The sequence below is a fragment of the Hydra vulgaris genome, chromosome 07 (genome assembly GCF_038396675.1).
Source record: "Hydra vulgaris chromosome 07, alternate assembly HydraT2T_AEP".
In the NCBI taxonomy this organism is placed as follows: domain Eukaryota; kingdom Metazoa; phylum Cnidaria; class Hydrozoa; order Anthoathecata; family Hydridae; genus Hydra; species Hydra vulgaris.
Genome location: NC_088926.1, coordinates 27,575,001 through 27,593,990, shown reverse-complemented (window position 1 = coordinate 27,593,990; position 18,990 = coordinate 27,575,001). Strand labels below are relative to the sequence as shown.

At 27.4% G+C, this 18,990-nt stretch overlaps 1 protein-coding gene across 9 annotated transcripts in view; it reads right to left on the bottom strand.

Annotated features, from left to right (window-relative positions):
- Positions 1-18,990, bottom strand: part of LOC136082381 (mucin-3A-like) — a 165,762-nt gene that overhangs the window by 86,829 nt on the left and 59,943 nt on the right. For all 9 annotated transcript variants that reach the window (XM_065801529.1, XM_065801530.1, XM_065801531.1 and 6 more), the window contains 5 exons: positions 10,392-10,637; positions 4,601-4,792; positions 4,092-4,283; positions 3,331-3,522; positions 2,575-2,766 (listed from right to left, as the gene is read on the bottom strand). In XM_065801529.1, the coding sequence (XP_065657601.1) occupies positions 2,575-2,766; positions 3,331-3,522; positions 4,092-4,283; positions 4,601-4,792; positions 10,392-10,637 (1,014 nt within the window). The remainder of the gene's footprint in view (positions 1-2,574; positions 2,767-3,330; positions 3,523-4,091; positions 4,284-4,600; positions 4,793-10,391; positions 10,638-18,990) is intronic.

Below are 18,990 nucleotides of genomic sequence, written 5' to 3'. Positions count from 1 at the left end.
CCATTAGAATAGTAATATATAATAGCATTCGAGTTGACTCTTCCATATAATATTGGAAGAGTCAACTCGAATGCTATTAACTGATAATGCGCAAGGCATTGTGGATGTGCAAGCAGTATATTTTTTGTATTTCTTATTTAACTTTAACAAGTTTCTGAAATATCCTTGAATTTTCTATTATCATTATCATAAATGATATAATTATTGAATATACTTTTATTTATAAATAGTATGTATTTTTTAATATTTTAATCTGTTTTTAAAGTTTAATTTTTAATATTTTACTTAATGAAACATATTCCGTTTTGTAGGTGATGTATTAAATCTTGACAGGCTGGTAATTTTATAGAATTTATTTAAACTTATAAAAAATTTTTTTTTTTGAAAAGATGTACATTCTGTTTCTACACTAAGCACCATCAAAAGTTTAGTCAGCAGAACATGCAAAATATTAAAATGATTTGCTGCTGTGATGGTGTTTATGATTCTCCATGTCTTAATAATATTTTATTGTCAGTTAAGATTTTGTGAATACTTTAAATTGCAATTAACAATTTTCATAACAATTAACAATAATCACTGGGTAAATCTACAGTTTAGCAACCTAAAATAAAATTATTTTTGCGCTCTTATTTGTAGGGATTTTAAAGAAACTTAAAATATTTATTATAAATATATTATAACTATTATTATAAAAACTTTTTTTATTAACAATAATAACTATTGTTACTATAAGTATATAAATCATCATTATCATTTATTATTATTAGTTTATCGATATGCATTCTTCTCCGTTTTTTTTCAAAATTAAAAATATAACTGTTTTTAGGCCGCTTAACAGCAGATTTTGAATAAGGGGATATCTAATAAGTACAATAAATTCCTAAAAGAACTTAAAAATCAATTTTTCATGGAGCACCTTATCGATGTGTCATTATCTGTTCATGAAAACAATAATGTTTATAATTAAAAGAATTGTATTTTTAATAAAAATACACATTTTACTATATTCTTTTTTTTTTGTTTGTTTGCTTGTTTGTTTGTTTTTATAACTTTACTTTATTATCTCATGATGGTTGAGCTATTTTTTATGTTTAACTGGAAATATTGTGTATTAGAAAAATTTAAATTTAGTTGTTATTTCATTTCTTTAGTTCTAATTTGGTGTTCTGCCAACTATCATAAGTTTACTTTGTCTACTGTGGTTCTAACTTAATAAACTTTAATTATTTAAATTTTAATATGTTGATCATTAGCTAATAGTTTAAAAAGAAATTAGTTTGTTGTAATCAAGGTAAGAATAATTTTATTTTCTATTCAAATTTCAAAAAATGTTTGCACTGATAGCTTTTATGCTTTTGTTATTATAATTAACTTTGCAATAAATACCTTTTCTTTCAGATTTTGACTACTTATAACAATGCTTTAGAAAAACCATCAGCAAAAGGGAAATTGGTTTGTAGTGCTAATATGTAATGTTTTTACTTCTTTCATCATATAATTTTTTTTTCATTATAGATAAATCTTACAATGCTTTTTCAGCATATTGCAGATCAAGTAGAGGGCCCACATCTTACAAGGCAGTGTAAGATGTGCCCCCCCCCCCCTTCTATATATATATATTTTTAATATAGAGTGTGGATCCTGTTGAAAGTAAAGAATTAGGAGAGAAAGAGAGTGGTGTGAAAAAAAAATGCTGCATCTATAATTAGTATTTTAAGTTGGTACCAATCTACCAATTGTTAATTGATGATGCAGATATATTTAATTTTTTTTTTAAATAAAACTTTTCTTTATGTATTTTGTTTTCTTATGTATAAATAAATTGATTTCCAATTAATAAATGTGGTGTTTTTTTTTCCTTTTTTTAATTTTATTACTTTTTTCAGGTTAATCAAATGACGTGTTTGTTCAATATACATACAATTGAAAACTATTAAAAATTGTTATGTTTTATTAATTTGTAAAAAATGTGCAAATAAAAATATTTTTAATTTACAAAGCTCCACTACCGTTCATAAATATTCGAATGAAATCATCTTTTTTTTAAAATGCTATTTTTTATTTAACTATTTCTTATGTTTATTTCTACACAACTAGATAATTTAAAAATCAAATGTATTTTGATTGAAATGCTTTGATGAAAATTATAGGAACAATAAATATGCTAAAATGAGAAAAACTACATAAAAGATGGACATTAAATGACTGTAAACATAGACCGACATGTTGAAGTATTAAATCTTTGGTTTCAAGAGAAGATTTTCTAAAAAAAATTATTGAATGTATGGTAGTAGTTTGCATTATTGACTGTAAAACATGGTGGATGTGTAGTGAATAGGTGTTAAGCAAACAATAAGTTCTATATGTTATATTTATGTTTTCTATATGTATATAGTTATTTTTCTACCACTTACTAAAAAATATTGAAGTAAGGAATAAGTATAGAAAAGGTGGGTTTAGAACAGATTTATCAAAACCCATATTCTACGAATCCTGAAAGCTGGTTAATCAAAATTTTAAAAAATACTTAATATAAATAACGCAAGTTTTTCATTAAAAGCAAAAACATACCTTTAATAGACAAATCAACTAGTCCATAATTTGATGTTAGAGTTGTTGGTTCTACTGATGTGGTTGCTGATGGAGGTAAAGTTGTTGAAGATGTAGTTGATGTAGTTGAACATGAATTTAATACACGTAAACAATAGTTCAAACTTTTGTAATAATAACACAAGTTTAGCAAACAGTTGCAGAACTCTTTTTCTTAAATAAAAAAATAAAAGCTCAATAAAAAAAAACTAAAAAAACTATTCATGTTATATTAATTAATGTAGAAAAAATGAATTCAAAACAAAAATTAAAACTCTTGTTTGCTTCATTTAGTAAAGTGATAAGAGAGATCATTGGTTTCTTCACGCAAACTTTATGTAAATTTTACATAAAAATCAAAAACAAGTGAATTCCAACAACAAAAAAAATCATTTGAAAAGTTGTTGAGAATATTTTCCAACATAAAACAAAATTTTATTGTATGAAAAATTTTTTTTATTATTTCATCAATTACTTAAAAAAAATGCCCATCAAAAATAAAACATCAGAATGAATGCTTGATAAAAGTAAATGAAAACAAAATTGGTAATATTTTATTGTTTTAGATTATAAGTTTAAAAATAGACCATGAACAAAAGATAGCATTATTTTATTATTTTGAGAAAAAATTGATAACATGCAGTTTTATGTGTAATGCATGGTAATAAATCATTAATTGAAATTCTTTAAAATGCTTTATATAAATAATGCAAGTTACTCTTTAATAAAAAAACATACCTTTAATAGACAAATCAATTAGTCCGTATGTTGATGTTACAGTTGTTGATTCTACTGATACAGTTGTTGATGAAGGCAAGGTTGGTGAAGATGTTGTTGATGTAGTCGAACATGACTTTAATACACGTAAACAATAGTTTAAGGACTTGTGATAATAACACAAGTTTAGCAAACAGTTACAGAACTCTTTTTCTTAAATAAAAAATAAATAAATAAAAAAATACAAAAAAAAAAAAAAAAACTATTTATGTAATATTAATAATGTAAAAAAGTGAATTCAAAACAAAAACTAAAAACTCTAGTTTGCTTCATTTAGTAAAGTGATAAGAGAGATCATTGGTTTCTTCACGCAAACTTTATGTAAATTTTACATAAAAATCAAAAACAAGTGAATTCCAACAACAAAAAAAATCATTTGAAAAGTTGTTGAGAATATTTTCCAACATAAAACAAAATTTTATTGTATGAAAAATTTTTTTTTATTATTTCATCAATTACTTAAAAAAAATGCCCATCAAAAATAAAACATCAGAATGAATGCTTGATAAAAGTAAATGAAAACAAAATTGGTAATATTTTATTGTTTTAGATTATAAGTTTAAAAATAGACCATGAACAAAAGATAGCATTATTTTATTATTTTGAGAAAAAATTGATAACATGCAGTTTTATGTGTAATGCATGGTAATAAATCATTAATTGAAATTCTTTAAAATGCTTTATATAAATAATGCAAGTTACTCTTTAATAAAAAATCATACCTTTAATAGACAAATCAATTAGTCCGTATGTTGATGTTACAGTTGTTGATTCTACTGATACAGTTGTTGATGAAGGTAAGGTTGGTGAAGATGTTGTTGATGTAGTCGAACATGACTTTAATACACGTAAACAATAGTTTAAGGACTTGTGATAATAACACAAGTTTAGCAAACAGTTACAGAACTCTTTTTCTTAAATAAAAAATAAATAGATAAAAAAATACAAAACAAAAAAAAAAAAAACTATTTATGTAATATTAATAATAAAAAAAAGTGAATTCAAAACAAAAACTAAAAACTCTAGTTTACTTCATTTAGTAAAGTGATAAGAAAGATCATTGGTTTTTTCATGCAAACTTTATGTAAATTTTACATGAAAATCAAAAACAAGTGAATTGCAACAACAACGAAATCGTTTTATGTGCAATCCATAGTCATAAATCATTACATATAATTCTAAAAATTACTTCATAGAAATAATGCAAGTTAATCATTAAAAACAAACATACCTTTAATAGACAAATCAACTAGTCCAAATGTTGATATTTGGGTTGTTGGTTCTACTGATGCGGTTGTTGATGGAGATAAGGTTGTTGAAGATGTAGTTGATTTAGTGGAACATGACTTTAATACACGTAAACAATAGTTCAAAGACATGTGATAATGACATAGGTTTAGCAAACAGTTGCAGAACTCTTTTTCTTAAATAAAAAATTAAAAGATAAAAACATACAAAAAAAATATTTATGTAATATTGCCTTATGTAAAAAACTTGAATTTAAAAAAAAATTAAAAACTCTGGTTTCCTTAATTTAGTAAAGTGATCAGAAACATCAATGGTTTCTTTATACAAACTATATGTCAATATTGCATGAAAATCAAAAACAAATGATTTGCAACATCAACAAAAATCATTTGAGAAGCTGTTAAGAATACCTTCCAACATAAACTGGAATTATATTTTATGGAATAAAAAAAAGTAAATATTTGATTGATAATTAAAATTGATGAAATAGAAATTGGTACTTTCTTATTATTTTAAGTTATAAGTTAAAAAATGACTTTAAGTTATTAGTTAAAAGTTAATCGAAAGTATATCCAAAAGAGTGCAGTCTTGAGATAAAAGAGAGCAATATAGAACAAAGAGAAAGGTAATAGAGTGAAGTAGTGATAAACATAAAAGAATAGTCTGTGAATTCAAACCTAGTTTCCTGACAAATGAGGGAATTCTTACAAATGTAAATGCCTAGAGCAAGCATGTGACTATTGGAGTTTTTACAAATTATAGGAAAATAACCATCAACACTAAGATCATAAGATGAAACAGCTGAACTCAAATTAGTCTCACAAAGAGCAAATAGGTCTGTTGAACTCTGCAAAAGATAAAAGTCAACAGAAGAAAAGTTACTTGAAGACCACAAATGTAAGTGAATGATAGATTTAGAAAAATTGGTGATGATGATGGTTTTTTTTAAGGGTCTGTATCTTGAAATAATTTTATACCAATACCACAATTAAACCTACATGGTCTTGATACATTTCAAGACGCATCAAGACTTAATTTTGCAGTCTTGTTACATTGTGATCATTTCAAGAATACCAAGACTTGACAAGACTTTTCAAGATTGCCGATTTTGGTCTTGTATTATTATTCACTCTCTAAATAACAGACTAAATTTTTTATTTTATTTCACAAAAGATAAAATCATAACATCAATTCGAGATAAATGATTTTGAATTGTAACACTTTTATATAAGATTTAACTTTGCTGATAACGTTTTTGGACTTTTTAGATGAATAGTTTGTTATTCATTATTTGAACTAAGGTTGGCACAAAATTGGTAATTTGCATCATCAAATATTGTTGCATCGGACTTATCTTTGGAGACAAGCTTCCAACGACAAATTTCCACACTGTCATAATTTTGTTGGATATAAAGCAGCTTATCCACTTTTTCAGGCTGAAGCTTTGTTCTTTTGCATGACACAATGCTTCCACATGAAAAAAAGCTTGTTCTGATGAAGCAGATGATGCTGGAATACACAACCAATGACGAGCAACATCTGCCAGAAGTGGATACTTGACCTCATTAGACTTCCACCAGTTTAAAATGTTGTTTAGACCATCAAAATGTTTAAAATGTTGTTTAGACTAATGCCATTAAGGGGTCCTCCTCATCTTTACAATTAGTTGGAGTGGTTTGAGCTAAAAAAAACTCTGATTAGATGATGATCTATTAAATATTCTTGTTTTTACACTTGTTTAATTCAATCTTACTTAGAAATCTTTCATAATAAAGTTAGATCAGTTATTTTTTATTCTGCCAGCTCTTTTCCTTAAAGTTACAGAAATAATGATTTTTATCTAGAAAATTTTTTTTTTAAATCTGATTTCATTAACATTTTTCTGACAAGATCTAGTAAAATAACTAAGTACCTTGAGTTTGTTTAGTGAGTCATGTTTGGTGATTTTCATGATTGATGATCAATCGTTGGTACATCTCTTGAAAATTTTTGCTAATACACTCAACACCAACACCACAATAAAAAGGATGGAGCATATTTCCAAATGCATAGACCTTCATCATTCCTCTACACTTTGGAAATCGCTTGTGGAACAGCTCATTGATCAGCATTTTGACAATTGATTTAGCTTCCTCTAATAGTTCTTGAGCCAATTTTTTTTGATATGTGGATTGAAGGTCAAATAAAAGAGCCATTACCCTGTTGATTGTTGGGTAATGGTCAGCAGACAAGGCCACAGATACTTCTGCTACATTAACCATAACATCCAGTTAAAGGTAGGTCTTCATCAGGACTTTGTCAACAGCCACCTTCAAATTCTCATACAGCAAGGGCAGCTTAAACCTGCTGAATGTAGCAGCTACCTTGACAGTGAGCCTGGAGTCAGCATGCTTGAAGAGATCCTTAGTGCCAGGAGTGCTTACAAGATTAAAAGAAAGGTTGTTTCTGGCAAGGAATTTCATAATTTTAAGATCTTATCTCAGTTATTTGCTGTTATTGGTTTTATACTTTGCAAAATTACTGAAAAAGCATATAAAAAAAAACGTAATTATAATTATTTACATCCACTCAATTAGAAAAATTAAATTTTTACATGGCACACAAATAACTCAAGGATCAATTTAATTTACCAAATATTCTGTTGAGTTTTAAGTTGGGATGAAGAATCTGAAATGGCCAGATTTGATTTTTTCTTTGAGATGCCAAGGACTTCTGAACAGTTTCCAAGCTGGTCTTCATCATCAATATCTGATCCTGCAAGGGCTTCAGTAGCACTTCTCTTTAATGAAGTTTTTGACTCCTGCACTTCTCTGAAATTTGAGGGTGTGTGAGCTTTAGATACTTCAAAATTCCGGGCATATTCGAATTTTTGATGGAAAATGTTTTGAAACACTTCTAACACTTTCCAACAGCAGCTCCATCAGATCCTTCAATTTGTTTAAAGTGCTCCCACAAGACTCCACCGTTACGAGGCATGATCACCAACTTATAATTTTAATCAAAATTCAGACAAACGTTAACAATGTTTGTATTTTGCATTGGTTGCTAGTAGATCAGAAATTAATGACTCAATCAGCTGAAAAAACTCAAGAACAAGGTTAACTTTTTGAAGCAATCTTAGAAACCGTAGTCATGCTGCAATTATATTTCCAAAAATTTGATGAAATTCATAATATTTTTCTTAGACGAGTTAAAAAGAAGACTTCCCCTTCTGCAGATGTAAGAAGTGTTTATTTAACCAGATAAGTTTTGTATTTAAAAAGAGGTCAAAGTAAGATTACAATTTTACAGTTAATGAAATTTTTAATACCGATAATTCAGAAAGTTTATACTGTTTCTGCAATGTTTTGTTTTCGTTGCAGTGAATAAATTAACTTGTGTAGTGCTGTTTCGTGTTATATATACTTGTTGGAAGTTTTCGTATTTTTTACTTAATTGAAGTTATTTAAATTTACATCTGTATTCAACCGTATCAAACAATATCATAACAAAACCGCATCAAATCCCAAGGGATAAATTAAACAATGACAAATATTCAAAAAGGTCAGCTAGAGGCAGTTCAAGCAGAACTTTTGGCGGAAATTGAAAATCTCAGAAAATTAATTGAAGCGCAACAAAAAAAATTAAAGATTTAGAAATGAATAATTTAAAACTAAAAATTGGAGATCAACAAACTATATCTAAGGGTGTTCCAGAAATTCATAACTGGGCATCAGTTGTGTCAAGAAATAAAGCACCAATAGAGCATCTAATTGTTATAAATACTAAAATGAATGAACAAAAAAAGAGGGAAAGGAGGTTTAAAAATGTGGTTATATTTGGATTGCTGGAGTTTCAAAAATCAAAGTTAAAAAAAAAAATCTACAGAAGTTAAAGATAAAGTAAACCAAATTTTAGGAGATATTGGTTCTACAGTTAAGCCAGTTTTTATTAAAAGACTGAAGTCAAGTAATTCATTAAAACCAGGACCAATACTTACTGGTCTACAAGATGCATCAGAGCTGTCAACACAAAATCCTTGAAGGAGTTTAAAAATATTTATGATACAATACATAAGTGACAAATTACACATATTTATGAAGCTTTTATTGATATTTGATAAGGCTGTCAAAGTGTGCAATTCACACTTGCTGGTGATTCTACCAGCTACAACATAAACTAGAAAAAAATTATAAAAAAAATAAAAATATTAATAATAATTTCAATACTAGTATTGTTAACAAAAATAACGAGAAAAGTCTTGATATTTCTTGTTTTAGTTGTCACTCTATAAAGTTGGTCTTGATTGATTCAAGACATTTCACGACAAGACAAATTCAGTCTCGTGCAAATTAGTCTTGTTTTGTCTCGCCTTGTCTTGCTTAAAAAGTGAATAACTAGACATTTTGTTTCAAGAAGCAGATCTAAAAAAATACTTTTGAAAAACAATCATAATATATTGCAAACTGATTTATATGGATCATAATATACTGCAATTATAATATATTGCTTTATACGGATATTTAAATAGCTTCTTTTTATTGTGTAAGAGAACTTTTTCACAAGGCAATAAAGATAATTTTAATTTTCAAAGTTGATAAAGTTAATTTTAATTTTAAAGCTCTTGATGCTCTTGGCAATAACGACATCAGACAGCAAGCTACTCTAGATATTAGCAATCCAATCAATCAGGGAGAAAGAATATTTATGGACATCAAGTTTGCACTTTAGCTCGCGTAATTTGAAGTTGCTACCTCGAGTATAAATACAGTTGTCAATTAAAAAGAAACTTGATATATTTAGGCAAACTTAGTGCAAATTATCTAGCACTATTTTGTGCAAAAAATTAAACGCTAGAGATTTCAACAGCTTTTTTTCCAATTTTTTAATATGGACTCAGTACCCAAACTCAAATCTCGTGTTTTCTTCCAGGTATCCGGAATTGGGGACTCAGCATAAACTGGTCCTGACACATCTTTATATGTGATGCAGGTGACTGTTTTAACAAAATATATAGAAAATCTGAGAATGTGGTTTAAATGCCTATCTAACATTCTCATGAATTAACCCTAAGTTTGTTGATATTTTTGAACTTGTTGTATAAGTAACAAATGTAGTTGTTGCTGGAGGTAATGTTGTTGCAGAAGAAGTTGTTGGTGTAGTTGATCAAGAGTTTAAAACACATATAAAATAGGACACATATAAAAAAGGACTTAAATAATTGGTTCTACAAAGTATTTGTTATTTCTATTGAAATAACAAATACTTTGTATTTGTTACTAATAAATACAGTTATAATACTAAGTTATTGATGGAGGACTAAATGTAAAGTTGACGTAGTGGAGTTTAATACACATAAACATTCAAGCACTTGTAATAATAACACAAGTTTAACAAACAGTTGCAGAAATCTTTTTTTTCAAAAAATTATCTCAGAAAAAAATATATATATATTAAAAAAAAAAAAAATTTAAACCCAAAGAAAAAATTTTATTTGCTATATTTAACAAAGTAAAAGAAAAAATGTTTTCTTTATTCAACTTTTGTAACATAAAAAGTAACAAAACAAACAAAACATTCTATAAATTGTTAACAATGCTTTAAAATAAAAAACCAAAACTATAATCTTTTACTATTCCAAGTAATAAGATTAGCAGAAAATCTTCAACAAAAAATTATTTAGAAAGAAAATGTATGAGTTGCATCTGCAATGCATAGTAATAAATCATTAATTATAATTCTGTCAAATATTTTATATAAATAATGCAAGTTCATCATTAAGAAAAAAAATATACCTTTATTAGACAAATACACTAGTTCGTATGTTGATGTTAGAATTATTGGTTCTACTGATGTTGGAGAAATGGTGCTTGATAGATTTGTTGGAGTTATTGTTGAAGTATTATATATAGTTGTTAACGAAGGTAAAGTTGTTGAAGATGTAGTTGTCATAGTTGAACATGAATTTAATACACGTAAACAATAATTCAAGGACTTGTGATGATAACACAAGTTTAGCAAACAATTGCAAAACAATTTTTCTTAAATAAAAAAATAGAAAGCAAAAGAAAATTAACAAACATTAAATATAAAAAACTGAATTTAAAACAAAAATAAATAAAAACTAGCATATTCTAAATTTATTATGCAAACAAAACATAATTCTATTTCTTTATAAGAATTGTTAAGGTAAAAAAAATTCAAAAGCAAACAAACAATGAATACAAAAAAGTGAGTATAAAAGAAAATACTTTTATCTATTATATTTAATAAAATAGGAGGAAACAAGAAACAAGGGCTTGTTTGTTTGAAGCTTTGAAGTCAGTTTTTGAGTCAGAAATTTGAACTCTTGTTTGTTTGAGCAGTTTTTGGTTAAACTTGAAAAAAAGTTATAAATGACTCATAAAATAATTAGTCTATTCAATGTTCAACATTCAATGTTCAACGTCACATATGTCATTTTTAAGTAGTTTCTAGGCTTTTCTAAAACTATATCCTAATGTTCACACGGTCTTTCAAACAAGGTCTAAAAGTAAATTTGAGCTGATAAATTTTCTTTAGCTTTTAGGTGAACTGATGTTGTTCTTTGTTTATTGTAATTTGTTCAACTATATTAGTTTTGTTAAACAAATGTAATAAATTTATATATATATATATATATATATATATACATATATATATATATATATATACATATATATATATATATATATATATATATATATATATATATATATATATATATATATATATATATATATATATATATATATATATATATATATATATATATATATATATATATATATATATATATATATACGCTGCAGGCCAATAGTTTCCGGACACTTGGATTTTGTTTAATTTTTTAATTAAAACTCCCATAATTATTTCAAAAAAATTCTTATATCATAATTATTTTATAAAAGATACATATAGTTACTATTTAAGAAAAAAAATAAAAGAAAAAAATACTAACAACACTATTATTATTAAACTGTCTTTTCGTCAAAAAATAACCCTCGAGTTTTTATCGCTTTTTTTGCGTGGCATCCTATTTATTAATTTATCTATTATTTCGGGTGTAATTGATAACCAGGATTCTTCTAATATCTGCCACAGGTGCTCTTTGGATGTTGGGCATTTTTGTCTGACCTTTCTGTCCAATTCTTCCCAGAGTAACTCTATTGGGTTCAAATCTGGTAATTGGCCGTCCAGGTCATGTTTTTGAGGACACCATTATCCTCTTGTTCCTCTATGTAGTTCTTACATAATTTTGAGGTGTGTTTAGGGTCATTGTCCTGCATAAAAACAAAACTACGACCAATAGTTCTTAAGCCAGAAGGTATAGCATTGTTTTCTAGAATTGTTTTATATTGTTCTTTTTTCATAATACCCTCAATTTTAACTAGGTCACCAACACCAGCTGAAGAAAAACTGAAGAAAATACCATAACTGACCCACCACCATGCTTGATTGTTGGCACTAAACACTCTGGGATCATTTTTTCTTTTGTTGTTCTTCTGATGTAAATTCTACGTCTTTGCCCAAACAGTTCAAATTTGGACTCGTCAATCCATAGTACTTTTCCCCAGTCTCCTTCTGTCCAATTTTGGTGGTCTATAGCCCATTGTAACCTTTTCTTTTTATTTCCAATCCGTAGCAATGGTTTCCTGACCGCTATACGGCCAGAAAGTCCTGCTTGTCTAAGACGTCGTTTCGTAGTGGTTAATGAAATAGATTTTGAATGACTCCTATCAAAGCCTGAAGTTATTTCCAGGGCCGTAAGTCTTCGATTCCTTTTACTCATCAATATTATACTATTATCTTCTGCTTTTGTTGTTTTCCGTGGTCTACCAGATCTTTTTTTGTCTTCAAAAATGCCTGTTTCTTTCCATCGTTTGATGGTATCTTGTACAGTATTTCTGGCAACTTTTAATTTTTTGCAAATTTTACGAACTGAATAACTTTCTTTATGCAATGTAATTATTTCAGAACGTTTTGCAACCGTTAAAGAAAGTTTCTTACCCATATTTTTAGTTAAATAGTCGAATTATAAAATTTTAAAATTTTTTTCAAGATTTTTTAATGTAACCATCATTAATACCAAATAAAAACTAAACAAAACTAAATATTCTTAATCATTTTAGTCAGCTATCATTATATTATAAATATTTACTTCATGTTTCAACAAATAAATAACTTTAACAAGACCAAACTCTTAAGAGTAATGTAACGCTATATATCAAGTTAAAATAAACAATTTAAAAAAAAAACTTACTTATTTAAGTTTGAGTTCAGTAATACCCAATTACTGACCTCAAACTTACATAAATACATAAAATTAGTAAGTTTAAGTATTATAAATTAATTTTATTGGTTAATTTAATGATACAGGATAGATTTTAGCTTTTTATATAAAAATATCAAGTGTCCGGAAACTTTTGGCCTGCAGTGTGTATATATATATATATATATATATATATATATATATATATATATATATATATATATATATATATATATATATACATATATATATACATATATATATATATATATATATATATATGTATATATATATACATATATATATATATATATATGTATATATATATATATATGTATATATATATATATATGTATTTATATATATATATATATGTATATATATATATATATATATATATATATATATATATATATATATATATATATATATATATATATATATATATATATATATATATATACATATATATATATCGTACACCCAGATCAAGGGTGCCACAAGTCAAAAAGTGTCAAACTGAGAAAATCAGGGTTGAAGTTTGAAGTTTTTAATACTTTTTCCAACTAAGAGTGCCATTAGTATCTGTCATTTTGTAAACATTCGTTTTACACTTTTTGTATTTTGTACTTGTGGTATTTTGTCACCATGTACAACATATATATATATATATATATATATATATATATATATATATATATATATATATATATATATATATATACATATATATATATATATATATATATATATATATATATATATATATATATATATATATATATATATATATATATATATATATATATATATATATATATATATATATATATATATATATATATATATATATATATATATATATATATATATATATATATATATTTTCTCTTAGAAAAAATAATATGTAAATAAAATAAATAAGAAGTAATCGGAAGTAATCGAAAAAAATTCTCCATGTTTCTTTGTTTAAAGTGCAATGCTTCTTTTTAAAGGTATGGAATATAAATATATACATATTTCAAATTGTTAAATTTGCTTATAAATTTGTTTATCTTTTTATTACTTAAAGTAAAATATACTGAATGACATTGCTTCATTTTTTTTACCAATATTGTGCATTGTAATTTGCATTCTTTGTTAAATTAAAAGTAATTGATGCTAATAAATATTGTTTTATATTTTTGATAAACATTTAAAATCATTTCATAATCAGTTGGTTTTTTTTTTTTTTTTTTACTAATTTGTAACTTAAACATACAAATATCTATATAAACTTACATAAAGATTTGGATCGCAATAATTCTTAAATCAAATCATAATCTTAAATTAGAAAAGATAACGATTTCTTCTTTACATTTATTTATTTCTTCATTAGTAGCAGTAGTAATATTACTGGTAATATATTTAATGATAATAGTGAAATTGAAATGAATGATATTAGGCTCAAAGAAGTTATTAGTGTAAATGCTAATAGGTGACATGAAAATACTGTGGTTCAAATGAAAGAGATAGAGCTAGACAAGATTATTTGTCGTTGAAATGTAAGAAATGCTGCTTTGCTTGCAGAAATTAATTTGAGCCATAATCGAATAACGTGGTTAGGCGAATTGATCATTGTTTTGAAAATGAAAAAGACTGAGTTAGGCAAAATAAAATTATTCATCTATAAAATTTACAAAATGCTGCTAGGCAGTTTAGAAAATAATTTGAATCCAAATGAGGACAATGAGGTCAGACAAGTTAAAAATAATCGTTTCAGAAATGAAAGAGACTGACCTAGGCATGATGAAATTAATCATCTATGAAATGCTACTAGGAAAGGAAGAATGCATTGTATTGGTAAGAAGTAATACTGATTTTAATTTTTTATAAGAAATGAACCAGATATGTCAGCATTTTAGTGCTAAAAAATTTCTTAATGAAAGACTTTTTTTATGTTGCCCTAATGGAAATGTAGTTTTGGCTCTAATTTCACCATTTCCACAAGCTTTACATGATTTATTTACAGGGAGATCATAATTCCAATATGATTTTTTTAAAATTTATTAAAACTTATAATGCCTGATAATTTCTTTCTTTTGCTTCATTTACAGATAATGTAGTTTAACCTATAAATCATAGGCAGCTTTTTTATTCATTTTATCATTCGTTAGGACTTTTATTTTTTTAGTTTAGTTTTGAATTTTATTTTTTTTTTAGTTTTCATTTCATTTTCCAGTTTATAGTTAGTTAATATTTAATTTTACTTCAAGTTTACATTTGTTCATTGAGCGCATCTTTTAAACACGCTAACTTAAAACATGCAATGAGACATGGCCAAGTTGTCAAAACAAAATATTATATGAGTGGTCATAAAAGGTGTGCAACTACACGTGTCTCCTAAGAAGACTTGAACCTAATCTCACTTTTAATGTTGATTTTACTGATGATTTAATACTTTCAATTGAAAGGTTTATTTCTAAAAGTGTTTATGTTCATTATTTTTGTAGTTGAGTTTTTGCAACTAATTAATAATAAAATTAATAAATAACTAAATAATAATTAAATTGTGGAAACCAACTCAAGGATCATGTAAAAGTCTGGGAAATCAAACATAAAATTGGCAGACGCTCAGTATAAATGGTAGGTGTTGAACTGACCAACCATCACCTGTAATGTGGGTTGCTTACTGCTAGCATGTATTATTTCTCTTAAAAAAAGTATTAAACAAATCTTTTTCTGCTGGACATAATCAAAAACAGTTATTATGCCTTTCTATCTTTCATAGTTTAAAGTTTCATGATTTCTTTTTTTTGTTTATTTTTTGTCAAGTTATGTGAGCATAAATATATATTTTTCTTTACTTTTTTTGTCTTGTTATTTGAGAAAAAAATTTTACAAAAGTTTTTTTTGAGAAAAAAACTTTTGTTTTAAAAATAATTTAACCCTTTTAAAAAAATTTATTCTATTTAATTCAAACTTTTTAAAAAAAAATCTATAAAATTTACTTGGAGAAACATTGGAAAATAATGCTTTATACCTTTAATGCATTGATCTCTACCGTGTTTCTTTTTCTACAAATTTTTTAATTTTATTACTATGTTTATTTTAATGACTACATTTTCATTTTAAATCTATTAACCATTAATAATTTGTATAGGTTTTTATTTAGGTTTAAAATTGATAAAGTTATAAATTTATAGTCTTTGATATGTTTTTTTATATGTACTACATGGGGTTTTAATAGCTTATATATGTTTGTATTATGATTTACCATGTTTCAAAAGTCCTGTTAACCTGCAATACACTGTTGTAAAAAATGACCAAAAACTACTTGGAGCTGACCCGAGAAAACCGCTTTGACAGGGTGAAACTACAATGTTTCCTGACTTCAAAAATGTAAAACTTGAAATCTAACTATTTCGTCCAAGAAAATAATTTTGATTTTTAGTTTTTAGTACTTTGCACAATAGGGCGAAATGACAGCTTTTCAAATTTTGCATTTTACCGGAATTCAAAAACTCTTCAAAATAAGCATTTATTACTCCAAAACATAACTATTTAAAATTCACTTGAATAATAGTTTATTCTGAAAAGTCATCCTCCAGAACCATACCAAAACATGCTGTCACCACAGACTTAAACTTTCGAAGGGCATCAATGATTCCAAAGACTTGAAAAGCAGACTCAGTCTCTGCAATTCTTTGAAGGAGGTCAAGATTACTGAGAAGCTTGTGACAGGCATTCCCTGCAAACTGCCCACCATGGTATGGTTCTTGTTGAATGTGGAGAGCTGAGGGCCACTTGACAACATTGGGCCAAACTTCTGTCATGGCTTTGTACATGTGATTGACCACACCAAGGAGAAGATGGAGTTCCATTGGTGGTATGAGCTCCAAGATGAGTTTGTTTTCAGAACCAGATAGCAAAGGCTCATGCACTACATTGCCAAAAGATCTTGCCTTTTTGATATCACCACCAGACTTAGCAAACTCTTGATAACAGGCAACAAGTGAGCCTAGTGTCCTCAAAGATCCTGATTGAGAAAGATGCTTTGATTCTGTGTTGCACCAAGAGCAAGGGTGAGTACTTGCATGGCTCTGAAGGCCACAAAGGATGTTGGCAAGTTTCATGTTGCATGAGACAACAAAGTTGACTTTGTCTAACTTGATTAAAGACAAGATCTGCCTCACATTTTCAAAGTTTTCTGGTAGTCCTTCTGATAAAGCCACAAGCATTTGACGCTTTACACTACTGTCTTTGGCAGTCCTCTGAGTTAAAAGTTTTTTCCGTGGTGGTGACCTTGAATCACAGTGAGAATCCAACTCCATGATGCCAAGAGAAACTTTCAGAAATCCTCCACCTCCATCAATTCCCAACTTGACAATATGATTCTGGAAAACTCTTCGATAAAGCAGGACTTCATTCAAAAGCTCGGCAAGATCCTTGCAATGCACAACCACAAAGTCAGTGGAGTTACTCTCTGATAAAACTTGGATGCTGGTTTGAGTAAAAAACTCAGACAACTGTTTGCCAATGGCTTCAAACTTAGCAAGAAAACTAGTCTCCACAATCTTGGTGTTATCTGACTCTGTTGATGGTTGATGCCAATTTCTTCATGCCAAGGTTGGACAGTCCTGTGTTTAGCTGAACTTGTACAAGATCTTCAGTTTTGATGCTGGGTTCAGGAAAAAGAGCTCTTGCACTTGAGCTTCCTAAAAATGAAATTATATTAACACTTTTTGTAATTTTAAGTTTTAAAATTAAAGGTATTCCCTCTGAACCTGCCATCTTTATATGTATATATAAAAGTATCACCTGTTTTAACTCTAAGTGGTGGGCTGCCTTTAGGATGTGATATTTTGACAGTACCACCAGGTGTGGAAGGTTTAGTAGAGATGACTTGAGTAGCTATTTGCTCTGAAGCGAGTGGATCAGCTGTAGCTAGCTGCTTGAGATTCTCTCTAAAAGTGAATGGAGTGCACTGATGTGGCAGACCTCTTCCAACTAGACTCAAACAATCACCACATCTTTGAGGGGTACAATCTTTCACAGGTTTAGAATAGTCCACTGGGCTCTTTCATTCAACTTCAAATGTCCAACTTGACAAATAAGACAGTTGCAACCTTGATCTCTTGTTGGTGGTCTAACTTTTATAGATGAGAAAGGAAACAAAGGTGGCAGGTTAACATCTTTTCCTTCATCTTTTCTCCGAAGAATTGTTCGACATGAGTCACAAATGCCTCTTAGCACTCTGGTATCAGTCAAATCAAGACTTGTATGGTAATGCTTGAGGATCTTTTCAACAAGGAACTGTGTCAACTCTCGAGAGCACTTCTTCAGACACAAGACACAGACAGATTTCCGACAATCTTCATGATTTTTTGAAAAGTTTGGCATTTTGAAATTTTTCTCACACAACTGATAAGTGAAACACTTTAAATAAACATCTTCACTGCCAATTCCCGGAATTTTTAGCTTGTTTACAACTTTGATGCAAAGCTTAAAACAAACATGTTCACTGCCTATTCCCGGAATTTTCGGCTTGTTTACAATTTTGATGCAAAACTTAAAATAAACATGTTCACTGCCTATTCCCGGAATTTTTAGCTTATTTACAATTTTGATGCAACAAAATGTTTATAATATAGTTCAACCATGAAATTGTAGGTAAAATTTTATCTTCTGAGTTAAAATAAATACAAATTATACTTGCTATATAGACTGTTATGTTTTAGAGTAATAAATGCTAATTTTGGAGAGTTTTTGAATGCTGTAAAAATGCAAAATTTGAAAAGCTGTCATTTTGCCCTATTGTGCAAAGTACTAAAAACTAAAAATCAAAATTATTTTCTTGGACGAAATAGTTAGATTTCAAATTTTACATTTTTGAAGTCAGGAAACATTGTAGTTTCACCCTGTCAAAGCGGTTTTCTCGGGTCAGCTCAAAGTAGTTTTTGGTCATTTTTTACAACAGTGAATATGTAGAACAACATTGTTATTTTTTCCGATCGAGTGATGCTACTAAGTTGAGGTGTTACTTGCCAGAATTCAGTGTTAAGCAGTGTAAATATCTGTTAATTTGTTTTTACTTTAGAAACTTAAAAAAAGTACAAATTTTA